General features: G+C 55.0%; 1 protein-coding gene across 1 annotated transcript; it reads right to left on the reverse strand.

Annotated features, from left to right (window-relative positions):
- Positions 1-2973: 2973 nt before the first annotated feature.
- LOC147115377 (uncharacterized) lies at positions 2974-16918 on the reverse strand. Its single transcript, XM_085989406.1, has 5 exons — positions 16617-16918; positions 16020-16118; positions 10061-10317; positions 6249-6337; positions 2974-3181 (listed from the first exon to the last, which is right to left on the reverse strand). Exons 2-5 carry the CDS (start codon positions 16116-16118, stop codon positions 3141-3143), a joined length of 486 nt encoding a protein of 161 aa, XP_085845532.1. The 5' UTR covers positions 16617-16918; the 3' UTR covers positions 2974-3140.
- Positions 16919-17304: the final 386 nt, after the last annotated feature.

Genomic DNA, 17304 nt, shown 5'->3' on the forward strand with positions numbered 1-17304 from the left:
AAGCTGCAGGGTGACCACCTCCCGAAACGTGCTATCCACGTCGCTCTCAGCCTCGCGGATGCAAAGCAGTGACTGCAGCCGTCGCTCAAGCTCCGTAACCCGGTGCTCGAGCTGCTGTAGCTGGCGACACTTCCCGCACATGTGGTCGTCCAGACCACGGGAGGTGTCCAGGACTTCCCACATGGCACAGGATGTGCATTCCACGGGTGTGAGCTGCCCTGCCATACCTCGAATTAACAGACTATTTACTAACCTAGCTGGAATAAACGTAAAAACTTGAAGAAAGCCGAGTAAAAACACGTACCAGATACTCACCAATCAGCTCCCTCTTTTTGAACATTTAGTTTTTAATCCCGGCTCTTAATTTTACCCTATCGGGAAAGATTGAACAGGCGGAGAAGACTGAGGGGCGACCTGATCGAGGTCTTTAAGATTATGAAAGGGTTTGATAGGGTAGACCTAGAGAAGATGTTTCCACTTGTGGGCGAGACCAGACTAGAGGCCATCAATATAAGATAGTCACTAATAAATCCAATCGGGAATTCAGGAGAAACTTCTTTACCCAGAGAGTGGTGAGAATGTGGAACTCGCTACCACAGGGAGTGGTTGAGGCGAATAGTATAGATGTAATTAAGGGGAAGCTGGATAAACACATGAGGGAGAAAGGGATAGAAGGATATGTCGATGGGGTGAGATGAAGAGGGGTGAGAGGAGGCTCGTGTGGAGCAGAAACACCGGCACGGACCAGTTGGACCGAAGGGACTGTTTCTGTGCTATACTGTATAATGCTATGAAAAGATCCCACAAACAGCAAGAAAGATTTTGCATTTATAACCAACATCACAAACAGATCATTCTCCCAGTTTCTCCGTCTCCGCCGCATCTGCTCTGACGATGCCACCTTCCACAGCAGTGCTTCCGACATGACTTCCTTTTTCCTCAACCGAGGATTCCCCTCTACTGTGGTTGACACGGCCCTCAACCGTGTCCGTCCCATTTCCCACACTTCTGCTCTCACCCCTTCCCCTCCCTCCCAGAACCACGATAGGGTTCCCCTTGGTAGCAAAAACAGGAAGGCAGATCATTATTTGAATGGCAATAGATTGGGAGAAGGGGAAGTGCAAAGAGACCTGGGTGTTCTTGTGCACCAGTCGCTGGAGGTAAGCATGCAGGTGCAGCAGGCGGTTAAGAAGGCAAATGGTATGTTGGCCTTTGTAGCAAGAGGGTTCGAGTACAGGAACAAGGATGTCTTGCTACAGTTGTACAGGGCCTTGGTGAGACCGCACCTTGAGTATTGTGTGCACTTTTGGTCGCCTTACCTGAGGAAGGACGTTCTTGCCATGGAAGGAGTGCAGCGAAGATTCACCAGGCTGATACCTGGGATGGCAGGAATGACGTACGAGGAGAGATTGTGTCGATTGGGCTTATACTCACTGGAGTTTAGAAGATTGAGAGGGGATCTCATCGAAACCTATAAAATTCTGTCAGGCCTGGACAGACTAGATGCAGGAAGGATGTTTCTGATGGCCAGGGAGTCCAGAACCAGGGGTCATAGTCTAAGGATAAGGGGTAAGCCATTTAGGACTGAAATGAGGAGGAATTTCTTCACCCAGAGAGTGGCGAACCTGTGGAATTCTCTGCCACAGAGGGCGGTGGACGCCTGTTCATTAAATATATTCAAGAAAGAGTTGGATATATTTCTTAAGGCTAAAGGGATCAAGGGATATGGGGAGAAAGCAGGGACAGGGTACTGAATTTGGATGATCAGCCATGATCTCATTGAATGGCGGAGCAGGCTTGAAGGGCCAAATGGCCTACTCCTGCTCCTATCTTCTATGTTTCTATGTCCTCACCTGCCACCCCACCAGCCTCCACATTCAACGGATCATCCTCCGCCATTTGTGCCACCTCCAGCGTGATGCCACCACCAAATACATCTTCCCCTCACCTCCCATTTCAGCATTCTGAAGGGACCATTCCCTCAGCGACACCCTGGTCGACTCCTCTATCACCCCCAGCACCCCTTCCCCCGGCACCTTCACGTGCGAGTGCAGGAGATGCAATACCTGCCCGTTTACCCCCTCCCTTCCCACTGTCCAGGGCCCCAAACACCCCTTCCAGGTGAAACAGCGATTTACTTGTACTTCTTGCAATTTAGTATACTGTATTCGCTGCTCACGATGCGGTCTCCTCTACATTGGGGAGACCAAACGCAGGTTGGGTGACTGTTTTGTGGAACACCTCCGTTCAGTCCGTAAAGGTGACCCTGAGCTTCCGGTGGCCTGTCACTTTAATTCTCCGCTCCACTCCCACTCAGACCTCACTGTCCTCGGCCTCTTGCATTGTTCCACAGAAGCTCAACGTAAGCTCGAGGAACAGCACCTCACTTTACAGCCTTCCGGACTCAATATCGAGTTCAACAATTTCAGATCATAACCTCGGCCCCTGTATGTCTTTCTTTTTTCTCTTGTTTACTCACATGGTAGCTGTTAATGTTGCTGCCATCATCATTCACACATCATCTTGAGCCATCTTTTGTTTCACTTGTCCCATTACCATCTCCTTTTGCCTCGCACCAACATCCCTTTTGTCAGTCAATCTCTCCTGCCTTCCACCCTATCACAGACCTTCCCTTTGTCCTTTCCTCCCCTCCTCCCTGTCCTTGCTTAAAAATCTCTCTTCTCTAACCTTTCCCAGTTCTGACGAAGGGTCCTCGACTCGAAACGTTAACTCTGTTTCTCTCTCCTCGATGCTGCCTGACCTGCGGAGTGTTTCCAGCATTTTCTGTTGTTATTTCACAAACAGATTATCGGGCTATTTATCACATTGCTGTTTGTGGGAGCTTGCTGTGCGCAAATTGGTTGCCGTGTTTCCTACATTACCAACAGTGACTACACTTCAAAAGTACTTCATTGGCTGTAAAGCGCTTTGGGACGTCCTGAGGTGGTGAGAGGTGCTGTAGAAATACAAATCTTTCTTATTTTCCAAACTCATTTAATGGTGAGGATACGTTAACAGGAGCTTCTCGAGTTTATTGACACATTCCAGATTGAGAAGGATATCGATACAACAACAAAACAAAAGTCAGAAGCAGCAACAGGCAGGTCTCGTGGAAATCGGCCACACTTTGCTGATAAACTTTAACTGATCCGCGAGTTCGAATCTTGCCCTGGACCTCGAACTGTGAAAAGAGGCAAAGAAAATATATCAGAACATCGAAATATTCCGAGACTTTTCCCCTCGAATTTCCTCCCGTCTTCTTCTGAAGGCACTGACTTGTTACCGGGCTCGCGCTCTGGGTCTGTGCTGTCGCGGTGTGGGGCTCGCGCTCTGGGTCTGCGCTGTCGGGCTCGCGCTCTGGATCTGCGCTGTCGGGCTCGCGCTCTGGATCTGCACTGTCACGGTGTGGGGCTCGCGCTCTGGGTCTGCGCTGTCTCAGTGTCGGACCCGTGCTCTGGGCCTGTGCTGTCTCAGTGTCGGGCTCGCGCTCTGGGCCTGCGCTGTCTCGGTGTGGGGCTCGCATTCTGGGCCTGCGCTGTCTCGGTGTCGGGCTCGCGCTCTGGGCCTGTGCTGTCTTGGTGTCAGGCTCGCGCTCTGGGTCTGCGCTGTCGAGAGGTCAGGCTCGTGCTCTGGGTCTGCGCTGTCTCAGTGTCGGGCTCGCACTCTGGGTCTGCGCTGTCGAGGTGTCAGGCTCGCGCTCTGGGCCTGTGCTGTCGAGAGGTCAGGCTCGTGCTCTGGGTCTGCGCTGTCTCAGTGTCGGGCTCACGCTCTGGGTCTGCGCTGTCTCGGTGTTGGGCTCGCGCTCTGGGCCTGTGCTGTCGAGGTGTCAGGCTCGCGCTCTGGGTCTGCGCTGTCGAGAGGTCAGGCTCGCGCTCTGGGTCTGCGCTGTCTCGGTGTCGGGCTCGCGCTCTGGGTCTGCGCTGTCGAGGTGTCAGGCTCGCGCTCTGGGTCTGCGCTGTCGAGAGGTCAGGCTCGCGCTCTGGGTCTGCGCTGTCTCAGTGTCGGGCTCGCACTCTGGGTCTGCGCTGTCGAGGTGTCAGGCTCGCGCTCTGGGTCTGCGCTGTCGAGGTGTCAGGCTCGCGCTCTGGGTCTGCGCTGTCTCGGTGTCAGGCTCACGCTCTGGGTCTGCGCTGTCGCGGTGTCAGGCTCGCGCTCTGGGTCTGCGCTGTCACGGTGTCGGGCTCGCGTTCTGGGTCTGTGCTGTCTCAGTGTCAGGCTCACGCTCTGGGTCTGCGCTGTCTCGGTGTCAGGCTCGCGCTCTGAGTCTGTGCTGCCTCAGTGTCAGGCTCGCGCTCTGGGTCTGCGCTGTCTCGGTGTCAGGCTCGCGCTCTGAGTCTGTGCTGCCTCAGTGTCAGGCTCGCGCTCTGGGTCTGCGCTGTCTCGGTGTCAGGCTCGCGCTCTGAGTCTGTGCTGCCTCAGTGTCAGGCTCACGCTCTGGGTCTGCGCTGTCACGTGGTCGGGCTCGCGCTCTAGGTTTGTGCTGTTGAGGTGTCGGGCTCGTGCTTTGGGTCTGCGCTGTCACGGTGTCGGGCTCGCGCTCTGGGTCTGCGCTGTCTCCGTGTCGGGCTCGCGCTCTGGGTCTGCGCTGTCGCGGTGTCCGGCTCGCGCTCTGGGTCTGTGCTGTCTCAGTGTTGGGCTCGCGCTCTGGGTCTGCACTGTCACGGTGTCGGGCTCGCGCTCTGGGTCTGCGCTGTCGGGCTCGCGCTCTGGGTCTGCGCTGTTGGGCTCGCGCTCTGGGTCTGCGCTGTTGGGCTCGCGCTCTGGGTCTGCGCTGTCTCAGTGTCGGGCTCGCGCTCTGGGTCTGCGCTGTCTCAGTGTTGGGCTCGCGCTCTGGGTCTGCGCTGTCTCGGTGTCGGGCTCGCGCTCTGGGTCTGCGCTGTCTCGGTGTCGGGCTCGCGCTCTGGGTCTGCGCTGTCTCAGTGTTGGGCTCGCGCTCTGGGTCTGCGCTGTCACGGTGTCGGGCCCGCGCTCTGGGTCTGCGCTGTCGGGCTCGTGCTCTGGGTCTGCGCTGTCGGGCTCGCGCTCTGGGTCTGTGCTGTCGTGGTGTTGGGCTCACACTCTGGGTCTGCGCTGTTGGGCTCGCGCTCTGGGTCTGCGCTGTCTCGGTGTCGGGCTCGCGCTCTGGGTCTGCGCTGTCTCAGTGTTGGGCTCGCGCTCTGAGTCTGCGCTGTCACGGTGTCGGGCTCGCGCTCTGGGTCTGCGCTGTCGGGCTCGTGCTCTGGGTCTGCGCTGTCGGGCTCGCGCTCTGGGTCTGTGCTGTCGTGGTGTTGGGCTCGCGCTCTGGGTCTGCGCTGTTGGGCTCGCGCTCTGGGTCTGCGCTGTCTCGGTGTCGGGCTCGCGCTCTGGGTCTGCGCTGTCTCAGTGTTGGGCTCGCGCTCTGGGTCTGCGCTGTCACGGTGTCGGGCTCGCGCTCTGGGTCTGCGCTGTCGGGCTCGTGCTCTGGGTCTGCGCTGTCGGGCTCGCGCTCTGGGTCTGTGCTGTCGTGGTGTTGGGCTCGCGCTCTGGGTCTGCGCTGTTGGGCTCGCGCTCTGGGTCTGCGCTGTCTCGGTGTCAGGCTCGCGCTCTGGGTCTGCGCTGTCTCGGTGTCGGGCTCACGCTCTGGGTCAGCGCTGTTGGGCTCGCGCTCTGGGTCTGCGCTGTCTCGGTGTCGGGCTCGCGCTCTGGGTCTGCGCTGTTGGGCTCGCGCTCTGGGTCTGTGCTGTCTCGGTGTCGGGCTCGCGCTCTGGGTCTGCGCTGTTGGGCTCGCGCTCTGGGTCTGTGCTGTCTCGGTGTCGGGCTTGCGCTCTGGGTCTGCTCTGTCTCAGTGTCGGGCTCGCGCTCTGGGTCTGCGCTGTCACATTGTCGGGCTCGCGCTCCGTGTCTGTGCTGTCACAGTGTGGGGCTCGCGCTCTGGGTCTGCGCTGTCACGGTGTCAGGCTCGCGCTCTGTGTCTGTGCTGTCGTGGTGTCGGGCTCGTGCTCTGGGTCTGTGTGTCGAGGTATCGCGCTTGCGCTCTGGGTCTGTGCAGTTGAGCTGTCGGGCTCGCGCTCTGAGTCTGCGCTGTCACACGGTCGGGCTCGCGCTCTGGGTCTGCGCTGTCACGGTGTCACGCTCACAGTCCAGATTTCACTACCCTTTCTGTGAAGAAGTGCTTCCTGAAATCACACCTGAATGGACTGGCTCTAATTTTAAGCCGGGATTGTAGTAATATCTGGGAGAGTGACAATCATCAGCAGGTGAAGGGGGTCGTGTCAGGGTTAATGTTGTACCTTGTCTGTATCTGAGCTTCGGTAGGGAGATGCGGCCAATCCGATCTATCGGGAAATCGGTCCGTCTACTGCGAACATCTGGAACTTTCCTGTGAGGAACAAAAAGAATTAAAGGATGGAGCGGAAGCATCGGGAAACCATGGCGGAGAAACACCAATAGGTCCGAGCACCTGAATCCGATTCCACTGCTCCACTGAGGTAGCCCAATAAACACCCAAGACCACGGCCAAGATAATACAAGGGTTCAGTGGGACAGACACTGTCCTTTCACACTCTGGGACAGTGGGTCACACACTGTCCTTTCACACTCTGGGACAGTGGGTCACACACTGTCCTTTCACACTCTGGGACAGTGGGTCAGACACTGTCCTTTCACACTCTGGGACAGTGGGTCACACACTGTCCTTTCACACTCTGGAACAGTGGGTCAGACACTGTCCTTTCACATTCTGGGACAGTGAGTCACACACTGTCCTTTCACACTCTGAGACAGTGAGTCAGACACTGTCCTTTCACACTCTGGAACAGTGGGTCAGACACTGTCCTTTCACACTCTGGGACAGTGGGTCACACACTTTCCTTTCACACTCTGGGACAGTGGGTCACACACTGTCCTTTCACACTCTGGGACACTGGGTCAGACACTGTCCTTTCACACTCTGGGACAGTGGGTCAGACACTGTCCTTTCACACTCTGGGACAGTGGGTCACACACTGTCCTTTCACACTCTGGGACAGTGGGTCAGACACTGTCCCTTCACACACTGGGACAGTGGGTCACACACTGTCCTTTCACACTCTGGGACAGTGGGTCAGACACTGTCCCTTCACACTCTGGGACAGTGGGTCACACACTGTCCTTTCACACTCTGGGACAGTGGGTCACACACTGTCCTTTCACACTCTGGGACAGTGGGTCACACACTGTCCTTTCACACTCTGGGACAGTGGGTCACACACTGTCCTTTCACACTCTGGGACAGTGGGTCACACACTGTCCTTTCACACTCTGGGACAGTGGGTCACACACTGTCCTTTCACACTCTGGGACAGTGGGTCAGACACTGTCCTTTCACACTCTGAGACAGTGAGTCAGACACTGTCCTTTCACACTCTGGAACAGTGGGTCAGACACTGTCCTTTCACACTCTGGGACAGTGGGTCACACACTTTCCTTTCACACTCTGGGACAGTGGGTCACACACTGTCCTTTCACACTCTGGGACACTGGGTCAGACACTGTCCTTTCACACTCTGGGACAGTGGGTCAGACACTGTCCTTTCACACTCTGGGACAGTGGGTCACACACTGTCCTTTCACACTCTGGGACAGTGGGTCAGACACTGTCCCTTCACACACTGGGACAGTGGGTCACACACTGTCCTTTCACACTCTGGGACAGTGGGTCAGACACTGTCCCTTCACACTCTGGGACAGTGGGTCACACACTGTCCTTTCACACTCTGGGACAGTGGGTCACACACTGTCCTTTCACACTCTGGGACAGTGGGTCACACACTGTCCTTTCACACTCTGGGACAGTGGGTCACACACTGTCCTTTCACACTCTGGGACAGTGGGTCACACACTGTCCTTTCACACTCTGGGACAGTGGGTCACACACTGTCCTTTCACACTCTGAGACAGTGGGTCACACACTGTCCTTTCACACTCTGGGACAGTGTGTCACACACTGTCCTTTCACACTGTGGGACAGTGGGTCACAGAATGTCCTTTCACACTCTGGGACAGTGGTTCACACACTGTCCTTTCACACTCTGGGACAGTGGGTCACACACTGTCCTTTCACACTCTGGGACAGTGGGTCACACACTGTCCCTTCACACTCTGGGACAGTGGGTCAGAAAATATTCAGCCCTTTTTGTAAAATAGGTTGTTTATCAACTTAGCCACTTTATCTGAGTGCCTATCCTGTGGATCAATGTCTGCTATGGTCGTCTATGTCAGGATTCGTGCTTTATTTCAGATTCTAGCCCATGGATTTGCTTGTCTTCAGGAAAAGACTCCTTCTAGAGATGGCCAATTTCATACTCGGATTTGATTCCAAGTGAAATAATCCACCCGAATATGCTCTGTTCATTGTTCATTCTTGGAATGAGTTCGTCGCTGGGAAGGCCGGCATTTAACACCCATCTCCAGTGACCCAGGTTTGATGCACAGAGTGGTTTGCTGGGCCACTTCAGAGGGCAGGTTAAGAGTCAACGACATTGCTGTGGGGTCTGGACTCACGTGTAGGCCCAGACCGGTTGAGGATGGCAGGTTTCCTTCCGTGAAGGACATCAGTGAAGCCGTTGGGTTTTTATGACAATCTGACAGCTTCATGGTCACTTTTATTGGAACCAGCCATCAAAGAATCAACTTCACTACCTTCCAGAGACCTGGACTGTGTCTAAGAACATAGGAACAGGGGGAGGCCATTCAGCACCTTGAGCCGTTTCCGCCATTTAATTAGATCATGGCTGAACTGTGACCTAACTCCATTTACCCGCTGTTGATCCATATTCCTTGATACCCTGATGCAACAAAAATCTATTGATCTCAGTCTCGGTGTTGACTCTCCCTACACCCCCCCCCCCACCACCCCAATCCCCCCCACCCCACCCCCACTCCCCCACCCCACCACCCCCACTCCCCCCACCACCCTCCCCCACTCCACCCAACACCTCCCCACTCCACTCCCCCACTCCCCCCACCACCCCCCCCACCCCACCCAACACCCCCCCACACAACACCCCCACTCCCCCCCCACCCTCCCCCACTCCACCCCCCCCACCCTCCCCACTCCCCCCCACCCCACACCCCCACACCCAACACCCCACCCCACCCAACACCCCCACCCCACCCTTCAATATTCCACCATTGTTTGCTGGCGATTCAATTTTGTTTTTTTCGGACTTTACACCAAGTTGTTACGACACAAATGATCTTATTTTTGCCGTCCATTTCTCCCTGGCACCTCACCCAAGTGACCGTTCGTCACACGTGAGCCTCAATGACGAGCGTTGTGGCTATAGATCGAAGCACAGCCCAGTCCAATAGCCATACATCTACTTTCCAATTGGAGACATGAACTGGGACTGAATTTTATCTACCCTGCCACAGAGACTAACTTCAACTGGCCCCGCCTCTCCCTATCTCTGTAATCTTCTCCAGCCCTACAACCCTCCGAGAACTCTGCGTTCCTCCAACTCTGACCTCGTGTACCCCTCACTCCCTTCGCCCTACCATTGGCGGCTGAGCCTTCACCATCTACGTCCTAAGCTCTGGAATTCCCTCCCTCTGCTCCTGGAAACAGTTTCTCCTTATTTACTCTATCCAAACCCTTCATGATTTTGAACACCTCGATCAACTCTCTGCTTTACGGAGAACAACCCCAGCTTCTCCAGCCTCTCCACATGACTGAAGACTTTCATGCCTGGTGCCATTCTAGTAAATCTCCTCTGCACCCTCGTCAAGCCTTGACATCCTTCCTAAAGTGCAGTGCCCAGAATTGAACAGTGTTTCATAAAGATTTTGCAAACTTCCTTGCTCTTGTGCTCTCTGCCTCAATTTATAAAGCAAAGAATTCTGTTTGCTTTAACAGCCTTCCCAAAATGTCCTGCCACCTTCAATGATTGGGGTACATACACCCCCAGGTCTCTCTGTTCCTGCACCCCCTTTAAAATTGCACCATTTAGTTTATATTGCCTCTCCTCATTCTTCCTACTAAAATGAATCACTTCACATTCACAATGACCCATCAGGATCTGGTTGGAAGGACCTTTCTGAAGAGGGGATGTGACAGACTCACCGCTGTTTGGGCTTGAAGAATTTGGGCTTGACGGAGCTCCTGTTCAAACGGAAACCTGAACGGGCAACACTCCTCTTCCTTTTCTTCGCCGCGACGTCAGTGTGAGGACCGGCGAGGTGGTTGAGGAGGGGAAGCCAGTCTGACGGACCCGAGTCGCTCACTTCCACAGATGTTGATGTCGGAACTGCCTCGGCCCAAGGGGAGAGGTCGGAGGACGGGAAAGGTTTAACTCTTTGAAGATCAAAGTCTTCTCGTTTCTATACCAAGTCCCAGAACAACGACAGTTAGAATTTCTCATTGTATCGGTTCGAAGTAAACGCACAAAGATATATTACAAACTATAAGAGTCAACTTTTAAACCAAAACTTGGCTGAAAATGTTTGCCTCCAAAAAGCTAAGAAAAATACTTTTGAATGCAAAAGTGTCATCAAAGATTTATTTCATGCAATTTAATTCCCCGGGGAAATATCTATTTTGAACTGTTTCTTACCCATCTCCTCCAACATGTTTCCCCCAAAGGCGAAATCCTTCCTGGAATACGGTGTCCCCGAGCGCAGTGGACCGCACCCTCGCCTCTGAGTCAGAGAGTTGTGGGTTTGAGACCCACTCCAGAGACTTGAGCACAGAAATCCAGGCTAACACTTCAGTTTGGTACTGAGGGAGTGTTGTACTGTGGGAGGGGCAGTACTGAGGGAGCGCCGCACTGTCGGAGGGGCAGTACTGAGGGAGCGCCGCACTGTCGGAGGGGCAGTACTGAGGGAGCGCCGCACTGTGGGAGGGGCAGTACTGAGGGAGCGCCGCACTGTGGGAGGGGCAGTACTGAGGGAGCGCCGCACTGTCGGAAGGGCAGTACTGAGGAAGCGCCGCACTGTCGGAGGGGCAGTACTGAGGGAGCGCCGCACTGTGGGAGGGGCAGTACTGAGGAAGCGCCGCACTGTCGGAGGGGCAGTACTGAGGGAGCGCCGCACTGTCAGAGGGGCAGTGCTGAGGGAGCGCCGCACTGTCGGAGGGGCAGTACTGAGGAAGCGCCGCACTGTGGGAGATGCAGTACTGAGGGAGCGCCGCACTGTCGGAGGAACAGTACTGAGGGAGCGCCGCACTGTCGGAGGGGCAGTACTGAGGGAGTGCAGCACTGTCAGAGGGGCAATACTGAGGGAGCGCCGCACTGTCGGAGAGGCAGTACTGAGGGAGCGCTGCACTGTCGGAGGGGCAGTACTAAGGGAGTGCCGCACTGCCGGAGAGGCAGTACTGAGGGAGCACTGCACTGTCGGAGGGGCAGTACTGAGGGAGTGCAGCACTGTCAGAGGGGCAATACTGAGGGAGCGCTGCACTGTCGGAGAGGCAGTACTGAGGGAGCGCTGCACTGTCGGAGGGGCAGTACTGAGGGAGCGCCGCACTGCCGGAGAGGCAGTACTGAGGGAGCGCTGCACTGTCGGAGGGGCAGTACTGAGGGAGCGCCGCACTGTCAGAGGGGCAGTACTGAGGGAGCGCCGCACTGTCGGAGGGGCAGTACTGAGGGAGCGCTGCACTGTGGGAGGGGCAGTACTGAGTGAGCGCTGCACTGTCGGAGGGGCAGTACTGAGGGAGTGCAGCACTGTCAGAGGGGCAATACTGAGGGAGCGCCGCACTGTCGGAGAGGCAGTACTGAGGGAGCACTGCACTGTCGGAGGGGCAGTACTGAGGGAGCGCCGCACTGCCGGAGAGGCAGTACTGAGGGAGCGCTGCACTGTCAGAGGGGCCGTACTGAGGGAGCACCGCACTGTCGGAAAGGCAGTACTGAGGATGCGCCACACTGTCGGAGAGGCAGTACTGAGGGAGCGCCACACTGTCGGAGAGGCAGTACTGAGGGAGCGCCGCACTGTCGGAGGGGCAGAACTGAGGGAGTGCCGCACTGTCAGAGGAGTAGTACTGAGGGAGCGCCGCACTGTCAGAGGAGCAGTACTGAGGTAGCGCCGCACTGTCGGAGGGGCAGTACTGAGGGAGCGCTGCACTGTCGGAGGGGCAGTACTGAGGGAGCGCTGCACTATCGGAGAGGCAGTATTGAGGGATCGCCGCACTGTCGGAGGGGCAGTATTGAGGGAGCGCTGCACTGTCGGAGAGGCAGTACTGAAGGATCGCCACACTGTCGGAGGGGCAGTATTGAGGGAGCGCTGCACTGTCGGAGAGGCAGTACTGAAGGATCGCCGCACTGTCGGAGGGGCAGTATTGAGGGAGCGCCGCACTGTCGGAGAGGCAGTACTGAGGGAGTGCTGCACTATCGGAGAGGCAGTACTGAGGGAGTGCTGCACTGTCGGAGGGGCAGTACTGAGGGAGTGCTGCACTGTCGGAGGGGCGGTCCTGAGGGAGCGCTGCACTGTCGGAGGGGCGGTCCTGAGGGAGCGCTGCACTATCGGAGAGGCAGTATTGAGGGATCGCCGCACTGTCGGAGGGGCAGTATTGAGGGAGCGCTGCACTGTCGGAGAGGCAGTACTGAAGGATCGCCACACTGTTGGAGGGGCAGTATTGAGGGAGCGCTGCACTGTCAGAGAGGCAGTACTGAAGGATTGCCGCACTGTCGGAGGGGCAGTATTGAGGGAGCGCTGCACTGTCGGAGAGGCAGTACTGAAGGATCGCCGCACTGTCGGAGGGGCAGTATTGAGGGAGTGCCGCACTGTCGGAGGGGCAGTACTGAGGGAGCGCTGCACTGTCGGAGGGGCAGTACTGAGGGAGCGCCGCACTGTCGGAGGGACAGTATTGCGGGAGCGCTGCACTGTCGGAGAGGCAGTACTGAAGGATCGCCGCACTGTCGGAGGGGCAGTATTGAGGGAGCGCTGCACTGTCGGAGAGGCAGTACTGAAGGATCGCCGCACTGTCGGAGGGGCAGTATTGAGGGAGCGCCGCACTGTCGGAGAGGCAGTACTGAGGGAGCGCTGCACTGTCGGAGGGGCAGTACTGAGGGAGCGCCGCACTGTCGGAGGGACAGTATTGAGGGAGCGCCGCACTGTCGGAGAGGCAGTACTGAGGGAGCGCTGCACTGTCGGAGGGGCAGTACTGAAGGATCGCCGCACTGTCGGAGGGGCAGTACTGAGGGAGCGCCGCACTGTCGGAGGGACAGTATTGAGGGAGCGCTGCACTGTCGGAGAGGCAGTACTGAAGGATCGCCGCACTGTCGGAGGGGCAGTATTGAGGGAGCGCTGCACTGTCAGAGAGGCAGTACTGAGGGAGTGCTGCTCTGTCGGAGAGGCAGTATTGAGGGATCGCCGCACTTTCTGAGGGGCCGTCTCTCAGCTGAGACATTAAGCCGACCCCCCGCCTGCCCTTTCAGGGGGACATAAAATATCCCACAGGCACTATTTTGAAGAATCATAGAATCAGAGTCATAGAGTCATTACAGCACAAAAGGAGGCCATTCAGCCCATCGAGCCCGTGCCCGCTCTCTGTAGAGCAATCCAGTCAGTCCCATTCCCCCGCTCTATCCCCGTAGCCCTGCAGATTTATTTCCCTCAAGTGCCTATCCAGTCTCCCCTTGAAAACATCGAGTGTCTCCACTTCCACCACTTCCATCGGCAGCCAGTTCCAGGTCCTCACCACTCGCTGCGTAAAAAAAGTTTTCCTCACGTCCCCCCTGTATCTCTTGCCCAAAACCTTAAATCTGTGTCTCCTAGTCGTTGTACCATCAACTAGTGGGAACAGCCTTTCCCCGTCTAACCTATCCAAACCCGTCATAGTCTTGTACACCTCTATCAAATCACCCCTTAGATAGATAAGTTAGATAGCTTGGCACAGCTCAGGGTTTGAACCCAACACTTCACGGTGTCTCTGTACTACACCACACGCCGCGCTCCCTCTATCTCTACATTTCGACCGTCTCTCTCCATTTCCCTTTTTCTTATTTTCTGTATTTTCTCTGCCTGATCTTATCAATCTCCACACTCACACACACTCACACAGATTCACACAGTCTCACTCACACACACACTCACACCAATATACAGTTCCACATTAATACGCACTCGCATTCAGTCAAAATCACACTCACTCTTGCATTCACACTTACAATCACAGACTCAAGTCAATCACTCACTCACATGTTCTTACACACGCACTCACGCTGAACTACACACCCACTCACTCACAGTCTCTCTCTCTCACACACACACACTCCCAGACACCCTATCACCCCCCGTCTCTGTCTCTCCCTCTCTCTGTCTCCCAGTCTCACTCTCTCTCTCTCTCTCTCTGCCTCTCTCTCCCAATCTCTCTCTCTCTCTCCCAGCGCCTCTCTCTCTCTCTCTCTCTCTCTCGTCTCCCTCTCCCTCAGTCTCTCTGTCTCTCTCTCTCCCACTCTCTGTCTCTCCTAGTCTCTCTCTCTCCCCCAGTCTCTCTCCCACTCTCTCCCCCAGTCGCTTTCTCTCTGTGTCTCCCAGTCTCTCTCTCTGTCTCTCCCCGTCTCTTCCCCGTCTCTCCCCGTCTCTCTCTTTCTCTCCCAGTCGCTCTCCCAGACGCTCTCCCTCCCACTCTCTCCCCAGTCTCTCCCTCTCTCTCCCAGTCTCTCTCTCTCTCTCTCTCTCTCCCCCAGTCTCTCTCTCTCTCTCCCCCAGTCCCTCTCTCTCCCCCAGTTTCTCTCTCTCTCCCTCCCCCAGTTTCTCTCTCTCTCTCTCCCAGTTTCTCTCTCTCTCCCAGTCTCTCTCTCTCTCTCTCTCCCAGTCTCTCTCTCTCTCTCTCTCTCCCAGTCTCTCTCTCTCTCTCTCTCTCTCTCCCCCAGTCTCTCTCTCTCTCTCCCCCAGTCTCTCTCTCTCTCTCTCTCTCCCCCAGTTTCTCTCTCTCTCCCAGTCTCTCTCTCTCTTTCCCCCACTCTCTCTCTCTCTCCCAGTCTCTCTTTCTCTCTCTCTCTCCCCGTCTCACTCAATTCAATTCAATTTCAATTCAATTTGCTTTATTGGCATGACAAGATACATCTTATGTTGCCAAAGCACAGAAATACATGTATAATTGAACACATAAACGCAGATCTAGACATACAGTGTATAGACAAATATGCCCATGTATACATAAATATACACACATATAATGTACTGTATATATATTCTTTTCTTAGATTTAATGGTCACTGGTCTCTCTCCCCCCACTCTCTCTCACCCCCAGTCTCTCTCTCTCTCCCCAGTCTGTCTCTCTCTCTCCCTCAGTCTCTCTCTCTATCACTCCCAGTCTCACTCTCCCCCTCTCTTCCCCAGTCTCTCTCTCACACTTCCAGTCTCTCTCACTCAATTCAATTCAATTCAATTCAAATGCTTTATTGGCATGAAAGTTTACAGGGAACCATATTGCCAAAGCTTACATAACAAAAAGTACAGTTTTCCAACATTCTGTAGGTGTCAAACAATTTTGACCTTCGTTGGGTATATACAATATTAGTTTAAACAATATTAATTTAAACAGTCGTTGAACATCGTTGGGTACATTCAGTATTAATTTTAAACAGTCCTCAGGTTGTGACACGTTGTTACATATTTGGCACCAAGGTATGGTCTGTCTCCTTCTCCCAGGACTAATCTTAATTTTGACAGGTCATCCAATTCTTTGAAATCTGGGGTTGTTTGGCTGAGCTTGTCAAATAATATGTTTCTTGTTGTGTTGAATTTTTCGCATTTTAGGAGGAAATGCATCTCTGTCTCAACCTTGCTCTTCCCCAGTCTCTCTCTCTCGCTCCCAGTCTCTCTCTCTCTCGCTCTTCCCCAGTCTCTCTCTCTCACTCCCAGTCTCTCTCTCTCTCTCTCACTCTTCCCCAGTCACTCTCTCTCTCTCTCTCACTGTCTCTCTCTCCCAGTCTCCCTCCCTCCCAGTCTCTCTCCCTCTCCCCCAGTCTGTCTCTCTCTCTCCCTCAGTCTCTCTCTCTATCACTCCCAGTCTCACTCTCCCTCTCTCTCGCTCCCAGTCTCTCTCTCTCTCTCTCTCTCCCAGTCTCTGTCTCTCTCGTTACCTCTTCAGTCGCCTCAGTCCCCGGTGTTGTCCCGTCACTCCTGCCCATGAAGCTCAGCAGGAGGAGGATGTGGATGAACTTCTGCCCCGATCCCAGCATCTGGGGAGAGAGTTCCCGCAGTGAATAACAAGCGCACAGTCGGAGCGATTCTCACCTTCAACAAGACACCAGGGCATCACTGATTACAATTCACAATATTCCCTTAAACTCAATGGAAGCGGAATTCGAGGAGGGAGAATGAAAGACACGCTGTTAAATTACACATTAATCCCTTGTCTGGATTCCCATTCTCAACTGATTCGGGGAGAGATTTGAAGAGGTCAGACAAGACTGAACGAGATAAAACCACAAAGAGAAATAATCCGCGAAATAATGTTTAAAAAAAATTGGAATCAGCAATTTTTAAGGAAACAAAAACTGTTCAGAAAAATAAATGTATTTTTTTAATTGGAATAAAGAACTCGATTTATTTCCAATAATTATTCCAACTTTTAGAAGTTTTGCTAACTTTTGAAAAACAATTCTAAAAGTTTTTTAAACTCTTTGGGATAAAAGAGGATTTAAAGAGCGAGGGTCGCCGCCTTCTGCTAGCCTCACCTTCACCCACTCTGTGCTGTGCAGGATCCCAGACTTCTGTCAATCCGCTTTCGCTCCCACTTTATTTATAGTCTCCGACCCTGTGGCTGTCGCTCCGTCACCTGGCCGGCGGTCTGAGCAGACATTGCTTGGCAATTCACACCTGCCCCTCGCTCAGCTTCCCTTTCACTGGGTGTCTGCGGTTCCACAGCGTCTGAGCGAAAGGGAGGAGCCAGTCCCGAATCCTCAGCCTCCCCCCCACTCTCACCAACAGACCAGCCCCGAATCCTCAGCCTCCCCCCCACTCTCACCAACAGGCCAGCCCCGAATCCTCAGCCTCCCCCACACTCTCACCAACAGACCAGCCCCGAATCCTCAGCCTCCCCCCCACTCTCACCAACAGGCCAGCCCCGAATCCTCAGCCTCCCCCCCACTCTCACCAACAGACCAGCCCCGAATCCTCAGGCTCCCCCCCACTCTCACCAACAGACCAGCCCCGAATCCTCAGCCTCCCCCCCACTCTCACCAACAGGCCAGCCCCAAATCCTCAGCCTCCCCCCCCACTCTCACCAACAGACCAGCCCCGAATCCTCAGCCTCCCCCCCACTCTCACCAACAGGCCAGCCCCGAATCCTCAGCCTCCCCCACACTCTCACCAACAGACCAGCACCGAATCCTCAGCCTCCCCCACACTCTCACCAACAGGCCA

Source organism: Somniosus microcephalus, chromosome 6 (assembly GCF_052327205.1).
Source record: "Somniosus microcephalus isolate GS21.2 chromosome 6, FLI_Smic_1.0, whole genome shotgun sequence".
Classification (NCBI taxonomy): Eukaryota; Metazoa; Chordata; class Chondrichthyes; order Squaliformes; family Somniosidae; genus Somniosus; species Somniosus microcephalus.